This window comes from Suillus subalutaceus, assembly GCF_016647625.1.
Source record: "Suillus subalutaceus strain FC151 chromosome Unknown DFJ58scaffold_56, whole genome shotgun sequence".
In the NCBI taxonomy this organism is placed as follows: Eukaryota; Fungi; Basidiomycota; class Agaricomycetes; order Boletales; family Suillaceae; genus Suillus; species Suillus subalutaceus.
In genome coordinates this window covers 107,168-123,642 of record NW_024540305.1, presented here as the reverse complement: position 1 = coordinate 123,642, position 16,475 = coordinate 107,168, and the positions used below count along the sequence as shown (strand labels likewise).

The following is a 16,475-nucleotide window of genomic DNA, read 5'->3' as shown; positions in this document are numbered from 1 at the left end:
CATGAATATTAGATCACAACTAATGGTGAACATTTTCCAACTCTGGTCTTAGATCTTTAATGCGAAGACATCCTTGTAAAAATCAATAATTTGTCCCTGAATTTGAGTAGGACATGTTGTGGAACCATATTTGGCTGTGTCTCAGGTGTTATATACCTTTGGGAGGCCATCTTACTAAGCATGATTCATCACATAGATTGGTAAGAATGTGCTTACAAACTTGTGTTGAGTCAGCTTGTTTACTAATGTACATACAAAATGAAGTGTAGTATTACAAAGAATGAAAACTGAAAAGCATGAGTCATCACATGGATTGGTAAGAATGTGCTTACAAACCAAGTCCTTAGGTGTGCTGAATCAGCCTTATGACAAAGTGGATTACAAATACAGTTGCAAGTTTTACAAAGCATGACGAATCATGACCAAACATGATGAGTCCTTACAAATCAGAGTATTTCCCAGTCACATGACATGATTACTAACATGTTTGGTGGCTTGAGGAAAAGTCTGGTGGCTAAATATGCCTAGAAAAATAGAAAGAGATATAATCTCATGGAACAAAATAGAAATACATAGAAAAAAAAATAGGAGTGAAGTTTGAAAGTGAAAATACTAGCTAAGAAATGAATGAAAAATGATAAAGTAACTTGGTGATAGGAATCAGTCAGGTGTCTTCTACCTTCCCTGTCACTGCTGTTGTGTATATGTCATGGTATGGATCACATACCATGCATGACACCGGACCGTCAGCCAGGACTGAGAAACATCTACTGGACCGTCAGTTACTCAGAATGAGTGAGAGCGCCAGAACGCCAAGACCAAATGAACCATTAGTTACTCAGAATGAGTGAGAGCGCCAGAACTGAGAACATCTACCGGACTGTCAGTTACTCAGAATGAGTGAGAGCCTCTATGGCCATACCTAGTAGCAAGTGAGAGTGTCTGTGTCCATAAGTGAGAGCGCCAAGTGAAGCCGGATGGTGAAGCCTGAGGTTGTTTGCGGCATGAAAGAGGTGATCTACATGAAGGATCAGGACTCTATGATGAAAGGTCATACCAGGTGAGAGCGCCATAGGCCTCACCTCAAATCAATCTAAATGTTTGTGGCATGAAAGAGGCAATCTGCATGGGGAGAAGTAAGTAAGTCAGAGCACCATCCTGTTATCTGAATGTTCATACTAAAGGAGGAGGACGGCATGAAAGAGGCAATCTGCATATACTAAAGGAGGAGGACAGCATGAAAGAGGCAATCTGCATGGGAAAAAGAAAGTTCATACCAGGTGAGAGTACCACCATGTGAGAGCACCATAAAGCCTCACCTATCCAATGAACCAAAGGTTGCGGTATGAAAGAGGTGATCTGCATGTGAGATATTTGCATGTGAGATGAAAGTAACACTTCCAAGTCCAAGTCACTCACCTCTTGCCTTAACCGCAACTTGAAGTCAGAACAAGGTAAGTGTTATACCTATGAACGTACCTTCAAGGCAAGTTCAAGTTGAATGTGATATCCAAGGACCTTGACTGCGCAAGTCAGAACAAGGTAAGTGTTATGCCTATGAACATACCTAGCAAGTTGAAAGTTGAAGTGGAGGCTTTACATTACAGATAAATATAACAGCATCGTAAACCGGGACCATCCCAACCATACCATCCCACTCTCTTATCATGCCCAACCAGCATAAGCCCACACGTAAGTGTGGCACATTTACTTCGATACTACTCCCTGATTTCAATCTTCATCCTAGCCCCCTTAGATGAGCTCATGCCTCATATGCTGCGCTATTGGAAGACGCATCTCAATGACAAAGAGATTGTCCAGGGTTTGCAGAAACATTTTAACACAGAACACTGTGGTATTGGGTGTGTAGATGATATCTATGATTAGCCGATGTAGAGACTCGCGTTTCTGCAGGCTCATATGGGCTCATTTTACGAATTCTGACAACTGGCCTTCATGGCACAACTCGCACCATCATCCACTATGACTTCCCTATAGAGTGCACCACTTTCCCGCGGAACGCGCCATAGGCGCAACACTTTCCCGCACAACGCGCAGTATTCCCGCGTGCGCGCCTTGCGCACTTTCTCGCGCTTAAGCGCACTATGTCGCACAGCATCCAGGAGCATCCATCCATCATCCAACCAGTCCCTCGGTATGTCCCTTTTCGTTATCTGACCATATTTAGCATATTACACTTCCCATTTCGTTATGCACCCTTACTTTACATCACCTTACCTCATTTACATACTTAGAGCGCTCCCTATTCGGCTCCGAGCCCTGGGAGAGCGCTTAGGTAGAACTTACATACACTCATGTTCGTTTTACACCCAACTATTCCACCTTACCTTCCTACCACTCAGTATCTATCACCAGTTAGCTCCATGCAATGCATGTGTCCATCATTGTTTTGAGGCCCTAGCATCAGTCTATAGCTAGTGGCACTATCAGTATCCGTCTAGATCCGCGCTTTCCCTCTTATCAGTCTCAGTATATATCTTTTACACCTGTGCACTGCTTGCACTACCTTCCCGCGCTCCGTGCACTTTCGCACTTTGCTTTCCCGCGCGCGCTTTCTCGCGCTTTCACCGCCATTCACCAGGGTTGTTCAGCATCATTCCGTGGATCCTTGCTTTCCTTGCTTCCCCTTTAGGGTCGAACGTTCTTGCATTCTGCGAGTATAGCAGCTAGGCAGAGCTGAGACTCACTTATACTGGCTGAGCACTTTTCTTATATGTGCCTGCCAGGTTGTGATACCCACACCGACTCAATCACTCATGTTCTGAACTAAAATCTAACTTGGACTCACAAAGTTTCGTCAGATTCATGTGGACATGGGCCTTGAACGCTCGCGTCAGCAGGGTCACACTATATAAACCATCCACGAAGCTGTCACGGAACTTAGCCAGATGTACCCTCATGCTGGAACATGAGAGATGATCGGTCTGCTCTTTCACGAAAAGAACATGAGTGTAGCTAAGTACTAATTTCATCTGATTGATCAGTTTGTTAAAGACTTACATCCTATCTAGATCAGTCATGATGTCTTACTTCACTGCCTATGAGCCAGACCTAGTGCGGCAACGTAAAGCCAGAAGACTGAAATGGAAGTGCTTCTGGGCAGCCAGTGTTAATGATCTCTTTGCTGTGGACCAGCATAATAAATGGCTGAGGTTTGGGCTTGGTCTTCACACTGGAATTGAGCCATTTTTAGGGCGCATCATATGGATCCGAGTTTGGCACTCTAACAGAAATCCACAGTTAATCCTCAGCTACTACCTCGATGCAATCGCAGAACTTGGTCGTAAGTTTTAGACATACCATTTATAAATACTTTACTGACACGACTGTCAGACATGCCGCTGATCACTCAAAGCAATTTAGGCACCAAAAATTATGGCATTGCAAATGCACAGACCCTTCTGCACCAGCACTATGACCCAACCCTGCAAGGGACTCTGCAACATCGTTGGATGTGTACAAAGAAAAATGTAATGCCGGAAATCACTTGGTCACAGCTCCAGCATAGGTTCACCCCTGGTTTTGAGAGCTTATTGGATGAAGGGGTCACTGAAGGCTGGTATGATTCAGGGAATACCCTTCACACATTCATAGCACCTGTCTTGTGGTTTTATGTGCTGATGATGTCTTGTCATTTATTTAGGATGGTCTTTCGCTGGGTATTTATACCCTGGTTGCAGCAAGAGCTGAACACTTTTAGAGATCAAGTGAATAATAGTGCCAAGAGGTGTGATCGCAACAAGGTATTCTACTCATTTCCGTCTTGTAATAATGTTCACTTACAACTCACCCAGGTACTCCCACATGGTGTCCTGAATCTTATCTATGATTCTCCTGAAGATTTTGGAGTGTTGGACTTCAAGGTATTTATTTGCATAAGTGACCTTGTGCAAAGACTTACTGTGCAACTAGGTTTTTATAGATCGTGACAGTATTGACTACATTTGCGACTTCTATATCAATGCTTCCAATCCAGCATTTGATCTTGTCCCACCTATGCTTGGCGAGCATATTGAACATTGCTATGACACAATGGGACGCCCTACAGTCACTCAGTCAACAGTTTGGACTGTGTACAGGAACGTGCTTTCTGCTGTGCAGAGTGCAGAAAACCCACATCCAGACTTACTACTGATGAAAGATGAGGATGCTGCTGCTGGCACATTGTCATTGATTGATGGCCAAGCTGATTTACCTTTTAATGAGGAACCAGATGGCACATACTACATGCGCAGAGGATTGGGCCTAGGTGCTGTGTGGATTTCCCTTAATCAACCGCATACTGATGAGACCAAAGGTGAATCTCACGTCCATAACTTAGATGCTCTAGCCAAGCTTGATGAACCCAATGTTCCACTGGATCATGGTCCTATAGAAAACCAAATGGGTGATCACACAGCCTTGGTAGTTTGGCAATTTTCAAGTGACGAGTCGGAGAATGATGGCATGACAGATGAATGGTGACTTGGACATCGGATTGCAGTGACATTGGCTATTTAGTGTGTAAGGCTCGAAGGCAATGGCACAATAGAGAAGAGTGCATTCAAACAAAATACAGGATCAAAGTCTCAATTCTGGGGGTTCAAACAACACTGTCCTAACTCTACAGGCTAACTAAGGCTTTTAAGGTAAAACAAAGAGTGTCAGTGTAGAGACTCGCGTTTCTCCAGGCTCATATGGGCCAAATTCACACTTTTTCACGATGCCCTCGATATCCTTGCAACGCGCCTTCTAAATCTGAAATGCGCCTCAAATGCGACAAACGCGCTTTCGCATTAGCGCGTTTCTACCCATACACGCTTTCGCATTTCGAGTATCCACATTCCTGCAGTCGTGCATCCATAATAACGCGCTTCTGTCGCGTTTTGTCGCCTTTGTCGCTGTTTCGCGTTGTTTCGCGTTCTGTCGTGTTCTGTCGCGTTTTGTCGTGTTTTGTCGCCTTTGTCGCATTTCACGCTGTCGCGTTTTTTGCGTTGGTACGGTCGCACTTCGCCTTTCGCATTTCACCTCCTATGCCATCGCCTTTATAGCACCTCGCCTTCTCTCATCCTCGCATTGATGAACCCTCGCTACTGCCTGTTCGCACCTTCCTGATTACACACATGTGTGCTTTGGCACGTACCAGCGCGTTTGAGCGCGTTACATCAGACTTCATCGCACTTCCCTAGGATCCATCGCCCATCCTCTGCATGTCCTGTCCTAGTCCTCCAAGGTCCATTGGTGTGTGCTCTTTTCACTAGAACTCATATGGCGTCACACAGGCACTTGTACTTATCACTGTGTTACATTATGGACCCTGACTTACCTCATCACCTACCTTAGTGCTCCCTACTCGGTTCCGAGGCCTGGGAACTTGCTTAGCATACTTACACGTCAGCATGTTCATTTTTCTGTTACTCACTTCCGCTCGACTACCATCAAAGTGTATAGTTCAAGTTTCTAGCAGAATACACTTGTTTCCCTCCAATTGGCACTTTGACACCTTTAAGTGTCTATTTCTACATCTATCAAAGCCCTGATTCTCCCATTTGATTGTCGCCTCTACTCGAAGCACTCCGCTGTGATTGCACGAAGTGCGCCTTGATATTGAAGCGCGCTTTTCCGCACTTTCCGCCTTATTAGCGCATTTAGGCGCCTTTAGCTAGCGCTCTTCGCTTTTGGGTACATTACTTGCCTTAGTGTCCCATCCAGGCTTCGAGACCGAACTGCTGGTTATAGATCCCCCTCACCTTTCACTAGAGGAATCTTTCTCAGTCGCAATCCCCTTGGGACGACTTTCCACTCGTATCCAAAGGAGCACTTGAGAGCCCACTTCCCACTCTTCCCCCTAGCACGCAGCTATCATTCCTCGCCCTCATCGGGCGATCACGGAAACTAAGAGATAAGAGTAAGGAATGGGTAACAAACAGCTCAGCTGATGGCGACATTGAGTGACTCGAAATGACTGGTAAATGAGTGTAGTAAGTAAAGTGAAACCATTTTGGGTGGGGGCTGTAGAACAGCGCCACCGTTACATCTCCCCCTCCAGGGAGAACCACATCTCCCTTAAACAACTTCTGCAGGACGTAGTGTTAGTCCATCTTGTTCATCTCCTCAGTAGGGGTTCCCTGGGTGGAGGACCCGGCCACAACATTGGCCGGGCACTGGAGCATTCCCTTCTTAATCTTGCCCAGGCCCTTTTTCTGGAGCTTCTGCTCCTGCTTACGCCCCAAGTTCTTCTCCCTCTTCTGACCCTCGTGGCGAGCCTCCATTTTCTGGTTTTGGTAGTTAGCACTAAGAGCAGTGTGCCACACCATCTGCTCAACTTTGGCCAAGCGAGTGGACGAGACGGTGACTTTGACATTTTCTTCCTCGACGATATCAGTGAATGCCAAGGCGGCGCTGGAGCTGATCACGGCGCCAGTCTCATTGATGTAGGATGCAGTGGAGGGTAGGCCTTCACTGTTGAAGGCGTGGGCAAAGAAGTCATAGCCTAACGGGCTTGGGGGCAGTTGTCTAGGGACTTGTTGCACAGGGCATGGGAGTAGGCGATGAACAACCTCAGTTGGTCGCGCGTGATTAGGTGCGAGGCTTCGCTATTTTTGGGGCTCCCAATGAGGATGTCTTTCCTGTATGCCTGAGAGATAGAGGAGGTGGTTGGTGTCTGGGGCAATAGACATGGCAAATAGAGGGATGTCGTGGTCGTTGTACCACGAGGAAGGGTGGTCTGGTGGGGGGTATTTGGACGAGGATGAGTGTGATGAGGAGGCTGGGGTAGGAGTGGACTGGGTATTTATATTAATGTTTTCCCCTAGCGACACAGACCCGATGTCTAACATCGGGTCATCTCGGGGGGGCACTCCATGTCCAGACGTCAGATCTGCAATATTAGTGTAACCGAGCAGATCAAGGTACTCGCCTAGTGCGTCCAAATGAGACACCTGATCATAGGTGAGCCAGGTCACGTCCCCGGACTGCCATTCTACCTCGAAGACAGTGTCCTCGTGGGACCCACTGTGGGACAGGATGCGATCCACCTGCCACTCAGTCTCTTGCTCACCTTCGAACTCGAAGATTTGGTTGTCCATGCGTCCTGGGAATAACCTATCATCATTTGGGATGTGAATTGGAAGGAGCGACAAGTGAAACACCGGGTGGATTCCGCGTTGCCGGAGTCTACTAGGTAGGTCAACCAGGAACAAGTTGTTGCCATAGTCTTTGAGCAGCCGGTAGGGGCCTATGAATTTCGGCGTCAGTTTGTGCACCAGCCCTTTGGGAATGGACAGGTTCTTTGTCAATACATATGCTAGGTCCTTTCCTTGAAGGGGCAAGGTTGACACTTTCTGTTAGCATTCCGCGTTTGTTTCACACGCGCCTGCAACATTGAGTCATGGGCCGCCATAACCGCCTGCTTCCTTTTCTGCAGGTACACCCTCACACTCGGGTATTCGTCCTTGGACAGGTTATTCCACACCATTGCTCTTGGGGTGCAGGCCAGAGCTTGCTCCAAATGGTGAGAGTGAAGTTGATTCCGAGCTGGCCGTATTAATAGCGAACTCGATTGCAGGTAGACGCGCCACCCAGTCAGTCTGGGTGGGGCTTATCACTGACCTCAGCATTTGGACGACCGTTTGGTTCACCCTTTCTGTGGCTCCGTCTGATTTTGGATGGTATGCGCTGGACATGTGTTGATTCACGCCGAGCAGTTTATTCAGGTCCGTCCAGAATGCGCTGGTGAAGAGTATGTCCCTGTTGCTGACTATCAACCTAGGGAGCCCGTGGTGTTTGTACACCTTGTTGAACACCAACTCAGCCACTTTGCGCGCAGTATAGTTTACTCGGCTCGGCACAAGGTGAACCATGGAGGTGAGTCGGTGTGACAATCATACCAGCGCTAGGCGTGTATGAGTGTCATAGGCATATTCTGCCTTGCCTAGAGGAAAAGAGTAAGGCGCTAGTCATCAGCGCTATCAAACTCCCAAGCTATCTGCTTTGGAACCACTTTTCTCCCATAGCGCGCTACCTGGTCCGACGTCTAGGTATTCCATCCTCCCATGTCCTGCCTATGTCCACCTACCTCCGCTGGTGCGTTATTTTTCCTTAAATGTTGCTACTCATCAGTCGCAGGTCTTATTACATGTGTCCTTGTGTTCCACAGCGCAGCATGTTTTATTACCTGTCACTACATTGTGCCCTCGCCAGTGTCGCTACTATTCTCGCCTACACATTCCTAAACTTTTACGCAGTATGATAAAATGACCCGTCGCACATACAGTACAGTACTTCCCTTCCCCGGACCTTTGCTGGTGTCGGAGTCACTTTAGTCGCTATATCTCAGTCTTAGTGCAATCGATTCCGCTCTTGCCAAATCTCTTTGATCGCGTGTCGCTTGACTTGCTTTAAGTGCGCGTCACTAAAGTTCCCTCTTAAGTTTGACTTTCGCAACGTCGGGATCGCTATCGGTAGTTGAGCTATCATCTAGTCGCTATCGGGCATTTTACTTGCACTGTCTTACCTTACTCCTCGCTTTCGCTCCCTTTGATTTCTTCTCGCTGTCGTTAGTCGGACGTCGCATAGTGCTATCGCATAAAACAGCTTGCATAGCGCTTCTCACTTATACGCATGTTTCCCTGTCAGAACTCACTTGTCGCTGATCGCTATAGCGCTACTCATCAGTTTTTGGTCTTAGGTCGCTATAGGTTATTAGTCCTTCGCGCTATCGCTTCCCTTGCATATCAGAAGGGAGTTGCTTCAATAGCAGTCCTCTTGGGTCGAATACTACACTCGCGCCTATTTGGATAAGTAGTGCTAGTTTCTAACTGGCCTAGTCGCTGTTTCTCTTTCACATTGGTCTATGATGACCGTTATGGCGTCATACTCACCATCCCTGTCCTTGGACATGGGTAGGGGCCCAATGAAGTCTATCCCTATGGATTCCCAAGGTCTGATGGGTATGGGCAATGGATGCAGCAAGCCGTATGGCTTCTGATTGGTGGGCTTGGTCCTCTGGCAGGTCACACATGACACGCAGTAGGTGTTTACGTCCGCCACCATTGATTTCCACCATACATGGTCCCTCAGGGTAAGTCAGGGTCTTCTGTGCACCCAAGTGAGCCAACAGGGAGTGCACCTGGGAGATCATTATTTCCTGGACACTTCTTCCATCCATTTTCAGGTCTGGGACGCAAAGGAGTGTTCTGTCCTTTAGCTTTATCCTTACCAGACCTGCGGTTTTTTCAAATTTCCGGTAGTTGCCTGGTGAGTCCAGTATATTCTTGAAGAATGGATCTTCATGGTAATGATGCCTCATTCCCTTGATCAGCTTGTCCTCCTCTGGGTACCAGGCTGGGGGTGTAGGTAAGTCCCTTGTTGCATCCTCGGGGATGTCCTCCAGGGGCAGTACTGACGGGTTTTAGGTATTTCCACCAGGATCCTCCCCCTCCTTTCATTCGTGTGGACCATGCAGGACGAAATGAGCAGCCATGTATCTGGCAAACTTGCCCCCCGTCTCGGGGCGACCTGTTTCTGCCGTGGGCACCCCGTTGTGGGGCTTGCAATGCCTGACCTCACCAGGCTCAATATCTGCATCTGGCATGGGGTGATGCCCACCTGGCCTCTGGTTTACCATGCCTGGTGTGGGCTGTTTCGGTTTCCCCTGTTTGACAGGTTTTGGTATCCGGGCAGGTGAGTCCCTGGGCCCTGACCTCAAAGTCAAATTCTCCCAGCTTTCAAACCAGCACGCTTGGCGCCCTGACAGCTCCCTTTGGTTGAGCAGGTGCACAAGACCTTTGTGGTCAGTGAGCCACATGAATCTCGCGCCCTGCAGGATGTCCCTGTGGCACAGCATGCCTTCCATGCCCGCAAGCATCTCCTGCTCGTGCACTGTGTGGTTCTGCTGAGCTGAGCTCAACTTGGCACTGTACAGTGCCGCGACTTTCGCAGTCTGCCAGTCATCTCCCTGTGCCACAATGGCAGACACGCCCTTGGCGCTCACATCAGTCATCAACCAAATAGTAGGTGACCCCTTATTGTATTCAAGGGGCACCCAGTGATGGTCCTTACAGTTCTCGGTGTAGCATTTGACTTCATCGAAGGTGCGTAGGTGAGTGAACTCCCAACAGAATGGCACCGTGTTGCCTGTTATTTCTGACAGGATTCCCATAGGTACCCATACCTTGTGTATGTCGTCCGCCAGGAATCCCACTGCCCATAGGAAACTACGAAGCACGTCTCGGTTGACGGGAGGCTTCCAATGCAGGATCCAGTCTACTTTGTCCGGATCCATGCAGATTCCATCGTTGTTGACGACGCGACCAAGAACCCTTAGCTCACTGCATAGGAACTGCAGTTTACCTTCACTCAGGTAGAGTTTTTTGCACTCTAATATCCCTAGCACCGTTTTGATGTGCTGGATGTGTTCTTCCAGGGAATCTGAGTATATGATCAAATCATCAAGATAGACATTGAGCCAATTGTCGATGCATTCGCTGAACAGATAGTTCATGAGGGCCTGGTAAGTCACCAGGGCATTACAATCACCCTGCTGCAGGACTTCGCTGACCATGTTCCCATCAGGGGTGGTCACGGCCGATTGTTCCATGTGTTTGGGGATGATACAGATCTGCTTGTATGTGTCCTGGCCGTTGATAATCGACCTATATTGTTTGCGTGCCACTCGCCTCAAGATTCCATCGATGTCTGGAAGAGGTGATTACAATTTCCTCATGTTCGAGTTACGCTCATGCAGGTCGATCACAGTCTGAAGTTTCTCGGTGTCCGGCTTCTTAATAAAGAGCATGGGCACTGTATTCCCAGCGCTTGTCATGCGCCAGTGACCAGAAGCTAGGTACGCCTTTCTCTTTTCACCCCACTGGGGTCTCAGAGGTTCAGGGCACTTTGACAGCCACCACTTGTAGATTTTCGCTGGGTCAATCAATGGTATTGTATGGTTGATGGCCCGCAACAGGGGTAAGCCCGTTTAACTCGCTTTCGCACACAATGGTTGTGCGAGGCGGCATAGTTCTTGGCGCATCCGCTCCAAGTTCTCCTCATATGCCTCAGCCATGCAGGACTCTAGGACTGACACTTGTTCACCCCGGATGGATTGTGCACCATCGCAGCCAATCACCACCCTCGCTGGGTTCAACCCTACAAGCACCTGGTGCTGGAACAAGAAAGGGGTGCCCAGCACCAAATCATAGTTCTGTAAGTTAATGATGTCAAAGAACCACGTCTCATTGATCTTTTGATAGGTGAAGTTCACGCTGGTCCCACAGTTTACCTTGGACCTAGACCCCTGTACAGCAAGCTGTATGGTAAGTGGCTTTTCCAGTGCTACCTTCTTTACGTTTAGCTGATCTGCCAGCAAGGTAGACATGAAGTCTGCCAATGAACCTGTGTCCACTAACGCTCAAGCAGGCCATCCATTGATATGAACCACAATCACCATGGGTTTAGGGATCAGACGCTTGAAATTCCACGTGGTTGCTGAGTTCCATTGGATGGCAGGGTACGCTCCCTGGGCTACTTGCTGGCCATTGAGCTCAACAAACCGCAGCTGGTTCTTAGTCTCAGCGAAACGGATATCCGGCATCGCGAATAACTGGTGAGCTACTTCTTCCAATGTGCAGTCCATGGGACTCAATGGCTCATTGTCCAGCAGCTGGAGCTAGTTGAACTCCATCTCCAGCTCTTTCTCCAGCAAAAGGGTGTCCAGGTTTCAGTAAGCTTTCCTTAACCATTTCTCATACCATTTGGTAATGTTTAACCTGGGGTTGCTCAGATAGGCATCATTCACCCATATCCTTAGGTTGAGGTCCTTGTCATGGACCTCAAACATTACCTCGTCCTTGAAGGATGCCCAACCACAGGTGAAATGTCTGGGTGAGTGGATACCCGGAAAGTTAGGCTCACTGTTTAGGATGTCCCTGATCTTGTCAGATATAGCATCAACCATAGGTTCCTTGGTGTGCATTAACCGCACTATCGATTTACCAGTCCATCACGCAGAACTTAGGGTTGGCCAGATTGGTCGAGTCCAACAGTAAGTCTTCCTCCAACCTTCTGGCCCCATCCATAACGACGTGGTGTGTTTCAGAGGTTTGATATACCACAAAACATTGCCTGGAGAAGGTGCCTTCATTGGATAGATCATCCCCTGAGTAGGGCGCTCGCTGGGCTAGCAGCTGCCGGGCCCGTTCGGCCAAAGGGTCTCCCAGGGACACATCGGCCACTACTGGGCTGATGGTTTCCTGGTCTATAGGCTCCTCATAGCAGAGGCTCATGCTCCCAATGGTAACCTCTGGTACCACCTCAGTGCTCTCGGCTAATGTGCGTAGCCATTCAGTTTCCTCGAAATCAACATGTATTGCGTAGCTGGGGACTCCTGGTGGTCTGTCTCGCCCCAATGAAGGTACAGTTCTCCTTTTAGGGCACTGACGGGACATATGGCCCGTCTCTTTGCAGACAAAGCACCTCCCCTCAGACATGAGCTTGTCGTGCTCCTCTTTTCTCAGCTTATGCTCCTTAGGATGCTCTTCCCGTCGGGGTTTATTGCCCAACCGGTCGTATTGTCCATTATCCTTGGAGGATCTCTGTCCATTTCCAGAGCAATGGTTGTGGTTTCGCTCCTTTGACAATCCCGGAGGATTGTTCTGGTGAGTCACACCCTCAGACCCTTTTGAGGGCTTATCAGGTCTGTCTTTTCCAGGTTTCTTGTTCCCCTTGGATCCGTCCTCGCGGCTATGGGATCCGGATGCTGAGTTAGCGAGCTCAATAATCTCGGCCATTTCTGAACCTTTGACAGGGACGACACTTCAGGGTTCAGTCTCATTTTATAGAGCTCGTTTTGGATGCTCGGGTTGAGGCTGAACCAAAACTTCACAACCTTATCCCTTTCAGGTACATTGCCTATCATCATCCATAGTTCATTGAGTTCTGACAGGTAATCTCTCACCCATTTGTCCCCCTGGTAGCACCTTTAAAGCTTCTTTCATTGCTTGGTGCTATAGTCCAGTGGAAAACAGTAGTCGCAGAGTTCGGTGAAGAACTCGTCCAGTCTCCAGTTGCCCGGGTTGTCTGACATTTGCCTTTGGTAGAACTCATGTGCCTTCCCTTTCAGGAACCGCGACAGTGTGAATACTCGTCGAGACCATGACACGTTCCCGTCTTCTAGATATGCCGTTCCTTTGGTGATGAATCAATGGAATGCCCTAGAGTCTTCCACACTGTCATACTTGGTAGGCAGAATAGGTTTTAAGGTACTTTTCCTTTTGGAGGATTTCTCCTTCTTACGGCTCTCATGCTTCTTAGAATGGTACTTCTGCTTCCTAGCGGTCGAATCAGACCCAGAAGTCTCGGATGAGTCACTGGACTCGCTCGACTCAAGACTTTCACTAGTCTCACTGGATGACGAGCTCGAACTCGAACTGTCTGAGGATTCAGACCCTAGAGAACTCAACGACATCGAGCTTGTTGAACTCAGTGAGTCTTCAGTGTCTCATCCCTTCCATTTCTTAATGCCCTTCTTCTTAGGTTTGATCTGCATAAAAGCGTGCCCCAGATAGCTTTTGGGGACTATCTGGGCTACTGCATCCATAGCAGGTGGGGTCGCTCTATCCCCTCGTTTAGACGGCTTACTTCCCATTTTATCGAGCATCTCTTTGACAGGGTTGGAACCTTTCGGTTCCTTCCCTGTTTTTGGTGCTCTATCTTTCTTGGGAGGTCTAATCTTAACCTTCTTGACCGGTGGGCCATTCCTTTTCTCGAGCTCCTGCTTCAGCTGCTGAATCTCCTCCCTGTTCTCCTGTTCTGGGGCTTTTTTCGACCATTCATGGGTCTGAGCCCAGGTCTCAAGGGCTTCTCTCTGGGCGTCAAGGTCTACTTCCAACTCATCCAGGTTAGCATTTCCCCAATTGCATGGGTCAACTCCCTTCCCTTTGGGGTTGGAAGGTCCTTCCTCGCAAGATGACATAGTCTGTTCTTGGGAGTCTGCATTCATTTTAGTGTGCTTCCTTTCGAGGATTCTTTGCCTTTCCTCTGCAGTAATGTAGCTTCTCTGCTTCTCTTACTAGGTCAGCTTTGGGCTGATTTTTTGTTGGGGCTATCTTCGCCGCTCGTTTAGATTTCTTGTGGTCTTGCTCAACCGTTGTCCAAGGTGTGTCCACCTCAGACTCGTCAGACTCACTTGAGCTGATAAAAGGATTGTCTAATGTTTCATTTGCAGATGACGCAGAGTTCGGGGCTACTGACATCTTATAGCTACTATGGGTATCCTTGGTGCTTAAGACACCAGTAGACACGACCTCAGCTCCAGGCTGAGGCGTGTCCACTCTCGTCCTTACCACATCGCTAAATGAGCGTACAAGGTCTCAGGACAGAACCATCGACATGAGAGTCATTAGACTTCTCCGCCATCGAGGTATTACAATTGGTAGGTACTGATATAAGTGATGACTCACTTAGGGTATTGGTTGCATTTTCAGCGCTGGCAATAGGTGCAGAGCGCTGGGAGCACAGGGGGTAACAGGATGGCATGATGGTAGATGTCGAGTTGGTACATTTTGGTGGGCCTAACCGGGTTGGTGCCAGAGTCGACAGTGGGAGAGAGTTTAAAGGGTAGAGTAAAGCTTTGTAGACTTTTGTGTGTAAAAAAGATGTGACGTTGGCTATTTAGCATGTAAGGCTCGAAGGCAATGGCACAATAGAGAAGAGTGCATTCAGACAAAATACAGGATCAAAGTCTCAATTCTGGGGGTTCAAACAACACTGCCCTAACTCTACGGCTAACTAAGGCTTTTTAAGGTAAAACAAAGAGCATTGGGCGATCACAGAAACTAAGAGATAAGAGTAAGGAACGGGTAGCAAACAGCTCGGCCGATGGCGACATTGAGTGACTCGAAATGACTGGTAAATGAGTGTAGTAAGTAAAGTTAAACCATTTCGGGCGGGGGCTGTAGAACAGCGCCACCATTACAATTGTGTTAGTGTACCTCGTAATCACTTGTTTGGCTTGGTTTACTTTGCTCGAAGTCTGCTGAATTATTATTCGTGCAAATACTGGTTTGAAAGTCTTCACCTTATTAGGCAATGCACATGAGCAGATACGCTGACTAACCGAGCACGGTGGTCCAGCTTTCCATACTCTCCACACCGCCGACTGGCCCTGGGTAGGAGTCTGCGATTTGTCTCATCCGACCAGGTTTCGCAAACTATCCTCACGTCTGACCACTGTCGGCCATGCTCCATCACTTGCAGGTTTTCACTGGGATTGATGAGAATTTGGACAAATCAACTTGGGAGATCCATGACTGGATCGTCGCGCTCCAAGGCTTGCAATCGCCAACCCTTACCTGGTTTCATTGGTCATATGTCCAGAACAGTGACAGTACGTGCGTTCAATCTATTTCCTGTGATTGAATAAAATAACATAGGATCATGCAAACTTCCTCTATTCCAGCAATTTGTATGCCTCAAGTCGAAATTCCATAGGACTACAAAGTATCACTCGAGCGCCCATGTTGTAGTCACCATTAATGGGTTTCAAAGTACACGGTGTGCATGTGTTTGAACTTCACAAAAACAAGAATGTATATTGATATTCAAGCTCCGTGTAAGACAGTCATGTTACTAATCAATCCTATCATGGAAAGTATCCAGTATCGTGGAAGAGATAATCAATAAGCTACTATTCTCCACCATCCCTCCTGATGCACATTTCAGAGCGTAAAAAGGTACTAGAGGCCCTCCGAGAAACAAACAAGACTCTTCAACTTGCTCGGTACCTCGAGCTAGTAAACATGTTAATGGATGACGACTCATCTGACTCTGAGTCATCCGACGAGTCTAGCTCAGATGAGTTGGACTCTCTTTTGATACCTGGATGTCGCTTGACTCTGTCTGGAATGACATGCCGGTATCCTCCAATTCAAATTCTACAGAAGCCTCTGGACCCATGTTCAGTAGCCGAGTCTTTCTCAAATTTAGTAATACCATCCAAGCACTTCAAGATGAAGTCACAAAAGCATGTATGCTCATTTCACATCCTACAGCCACCCACGCACCGCAGCTCCATCTACTCGAAGAGTGGACATTGGAAAATCCTCGGAGGTTCCATCGCAAGCTCCAAGTCGATCCTGATGTGTTCGTAGAACTCGTCAATAAAATCATCCATCATCCGATTTTTTACAACAATTCTAACAATCCTCAACTACCTGTTCCCATTCAGCTGGCAATATTTTTGAATGCCGCTGGCCACTACGGAAATGCAGCGACCACGGAAGACATGGCTGATTGGGCAGGGGTTTTGGTTGGAACAGTATACAACTGCTATCAGCGTGTTATGGTTGCAATTTTGCAGCACCATGACGATGTCATCCACTTTGACCCACTGGAGGCTAAAGACCAGATTGAGATAGATCAAGCGAAAGACTGGGTTGAGGAACGTACATGTCGGGAGTGGCGTGGTGGATTTTTGT

At 47.9% G+C, this 16,475-nt stretch overlaps 4 protein-coding genes across 4 annotated transcripts; 2 read left to right on the top strand and 2 right to left on the bottom strand.

The window, feature by feature from the left end:
* Positions 1 to 1,667: 1,667 nt before the first annotated feature.
* Positions 1,668 to 1,887, top strand: DFJ58DRAFT_728207 (uncharacterized protein; the record flags this gene model as incomplete). Its single annotated transcript, XM_041385567.1, has 2 exons — positions 1,668 to 1,692; positions 1,748 to 1,887. 2 exons carry the CDS (start codon positions 1,668 to 1,670, stop codon positions 1,885 to 1,887), a joined length of 165 nt encoding a protein of 54 aa, XP_041243669.1.
* A 991-nt stretch (positions 1,888 to 2,878) lies between these two features.
* DFJ58DRAFT_883665 (uncharacterized protein) lies at positions 2,879 to 4,152 on the top strand (the record flags this gene model as incomplete). Its single annotated transcript, XM_041394598.1, has 5 exons — positions 2,879 to 2,980; positions 3,033 to 3,304; positions 3,355 to 3,764; positions 3,816 to 3,884; positions 3,934 to 4,152. Coding segments are annotated over exons 1-5 (1,014 nt in total), but the record flags the coding sequence as incomplete, so codon positions are not given.
* A 7,838-nt stretch (positions 4,153 to 11,990) lies between these two features.
* On the bottom strand, positions 11,991 to 12,224 carry DFJ58DRAFT_619974 (uncharacterized protein; the record flags this gene model as incomplete). Its single annotated transcript, XM_041381026.1, has 1 exon — positions 11,991 to 12,224. A coding segment is annotated over one exon (234 nt), but the record flags the coding sequence as incomplete, so codon positions are not given.
* A 1,274-nt stretch (positions 12,225 to 13,498) lies between these two features.
* Positions 13,499 to 13,972, bottom strand: DFJ58DRAFT_728201 (uncharacterized protein; the record flags this gene model as incomplete). Its single annotated transcript, XM_041385566.1, has 1 exon — positions 13,499 to 13,972. One exon carries the CDS (start codon positions 13,970 to 13,972, stop codon positions 13,499 to 13,501), a length of 474 nt encoding a protein of 157 aa, XP_041243666.1.
* Between the last annotated feature and the right edge of the window lie 2,503 nt (positions 13,973 to 16,475).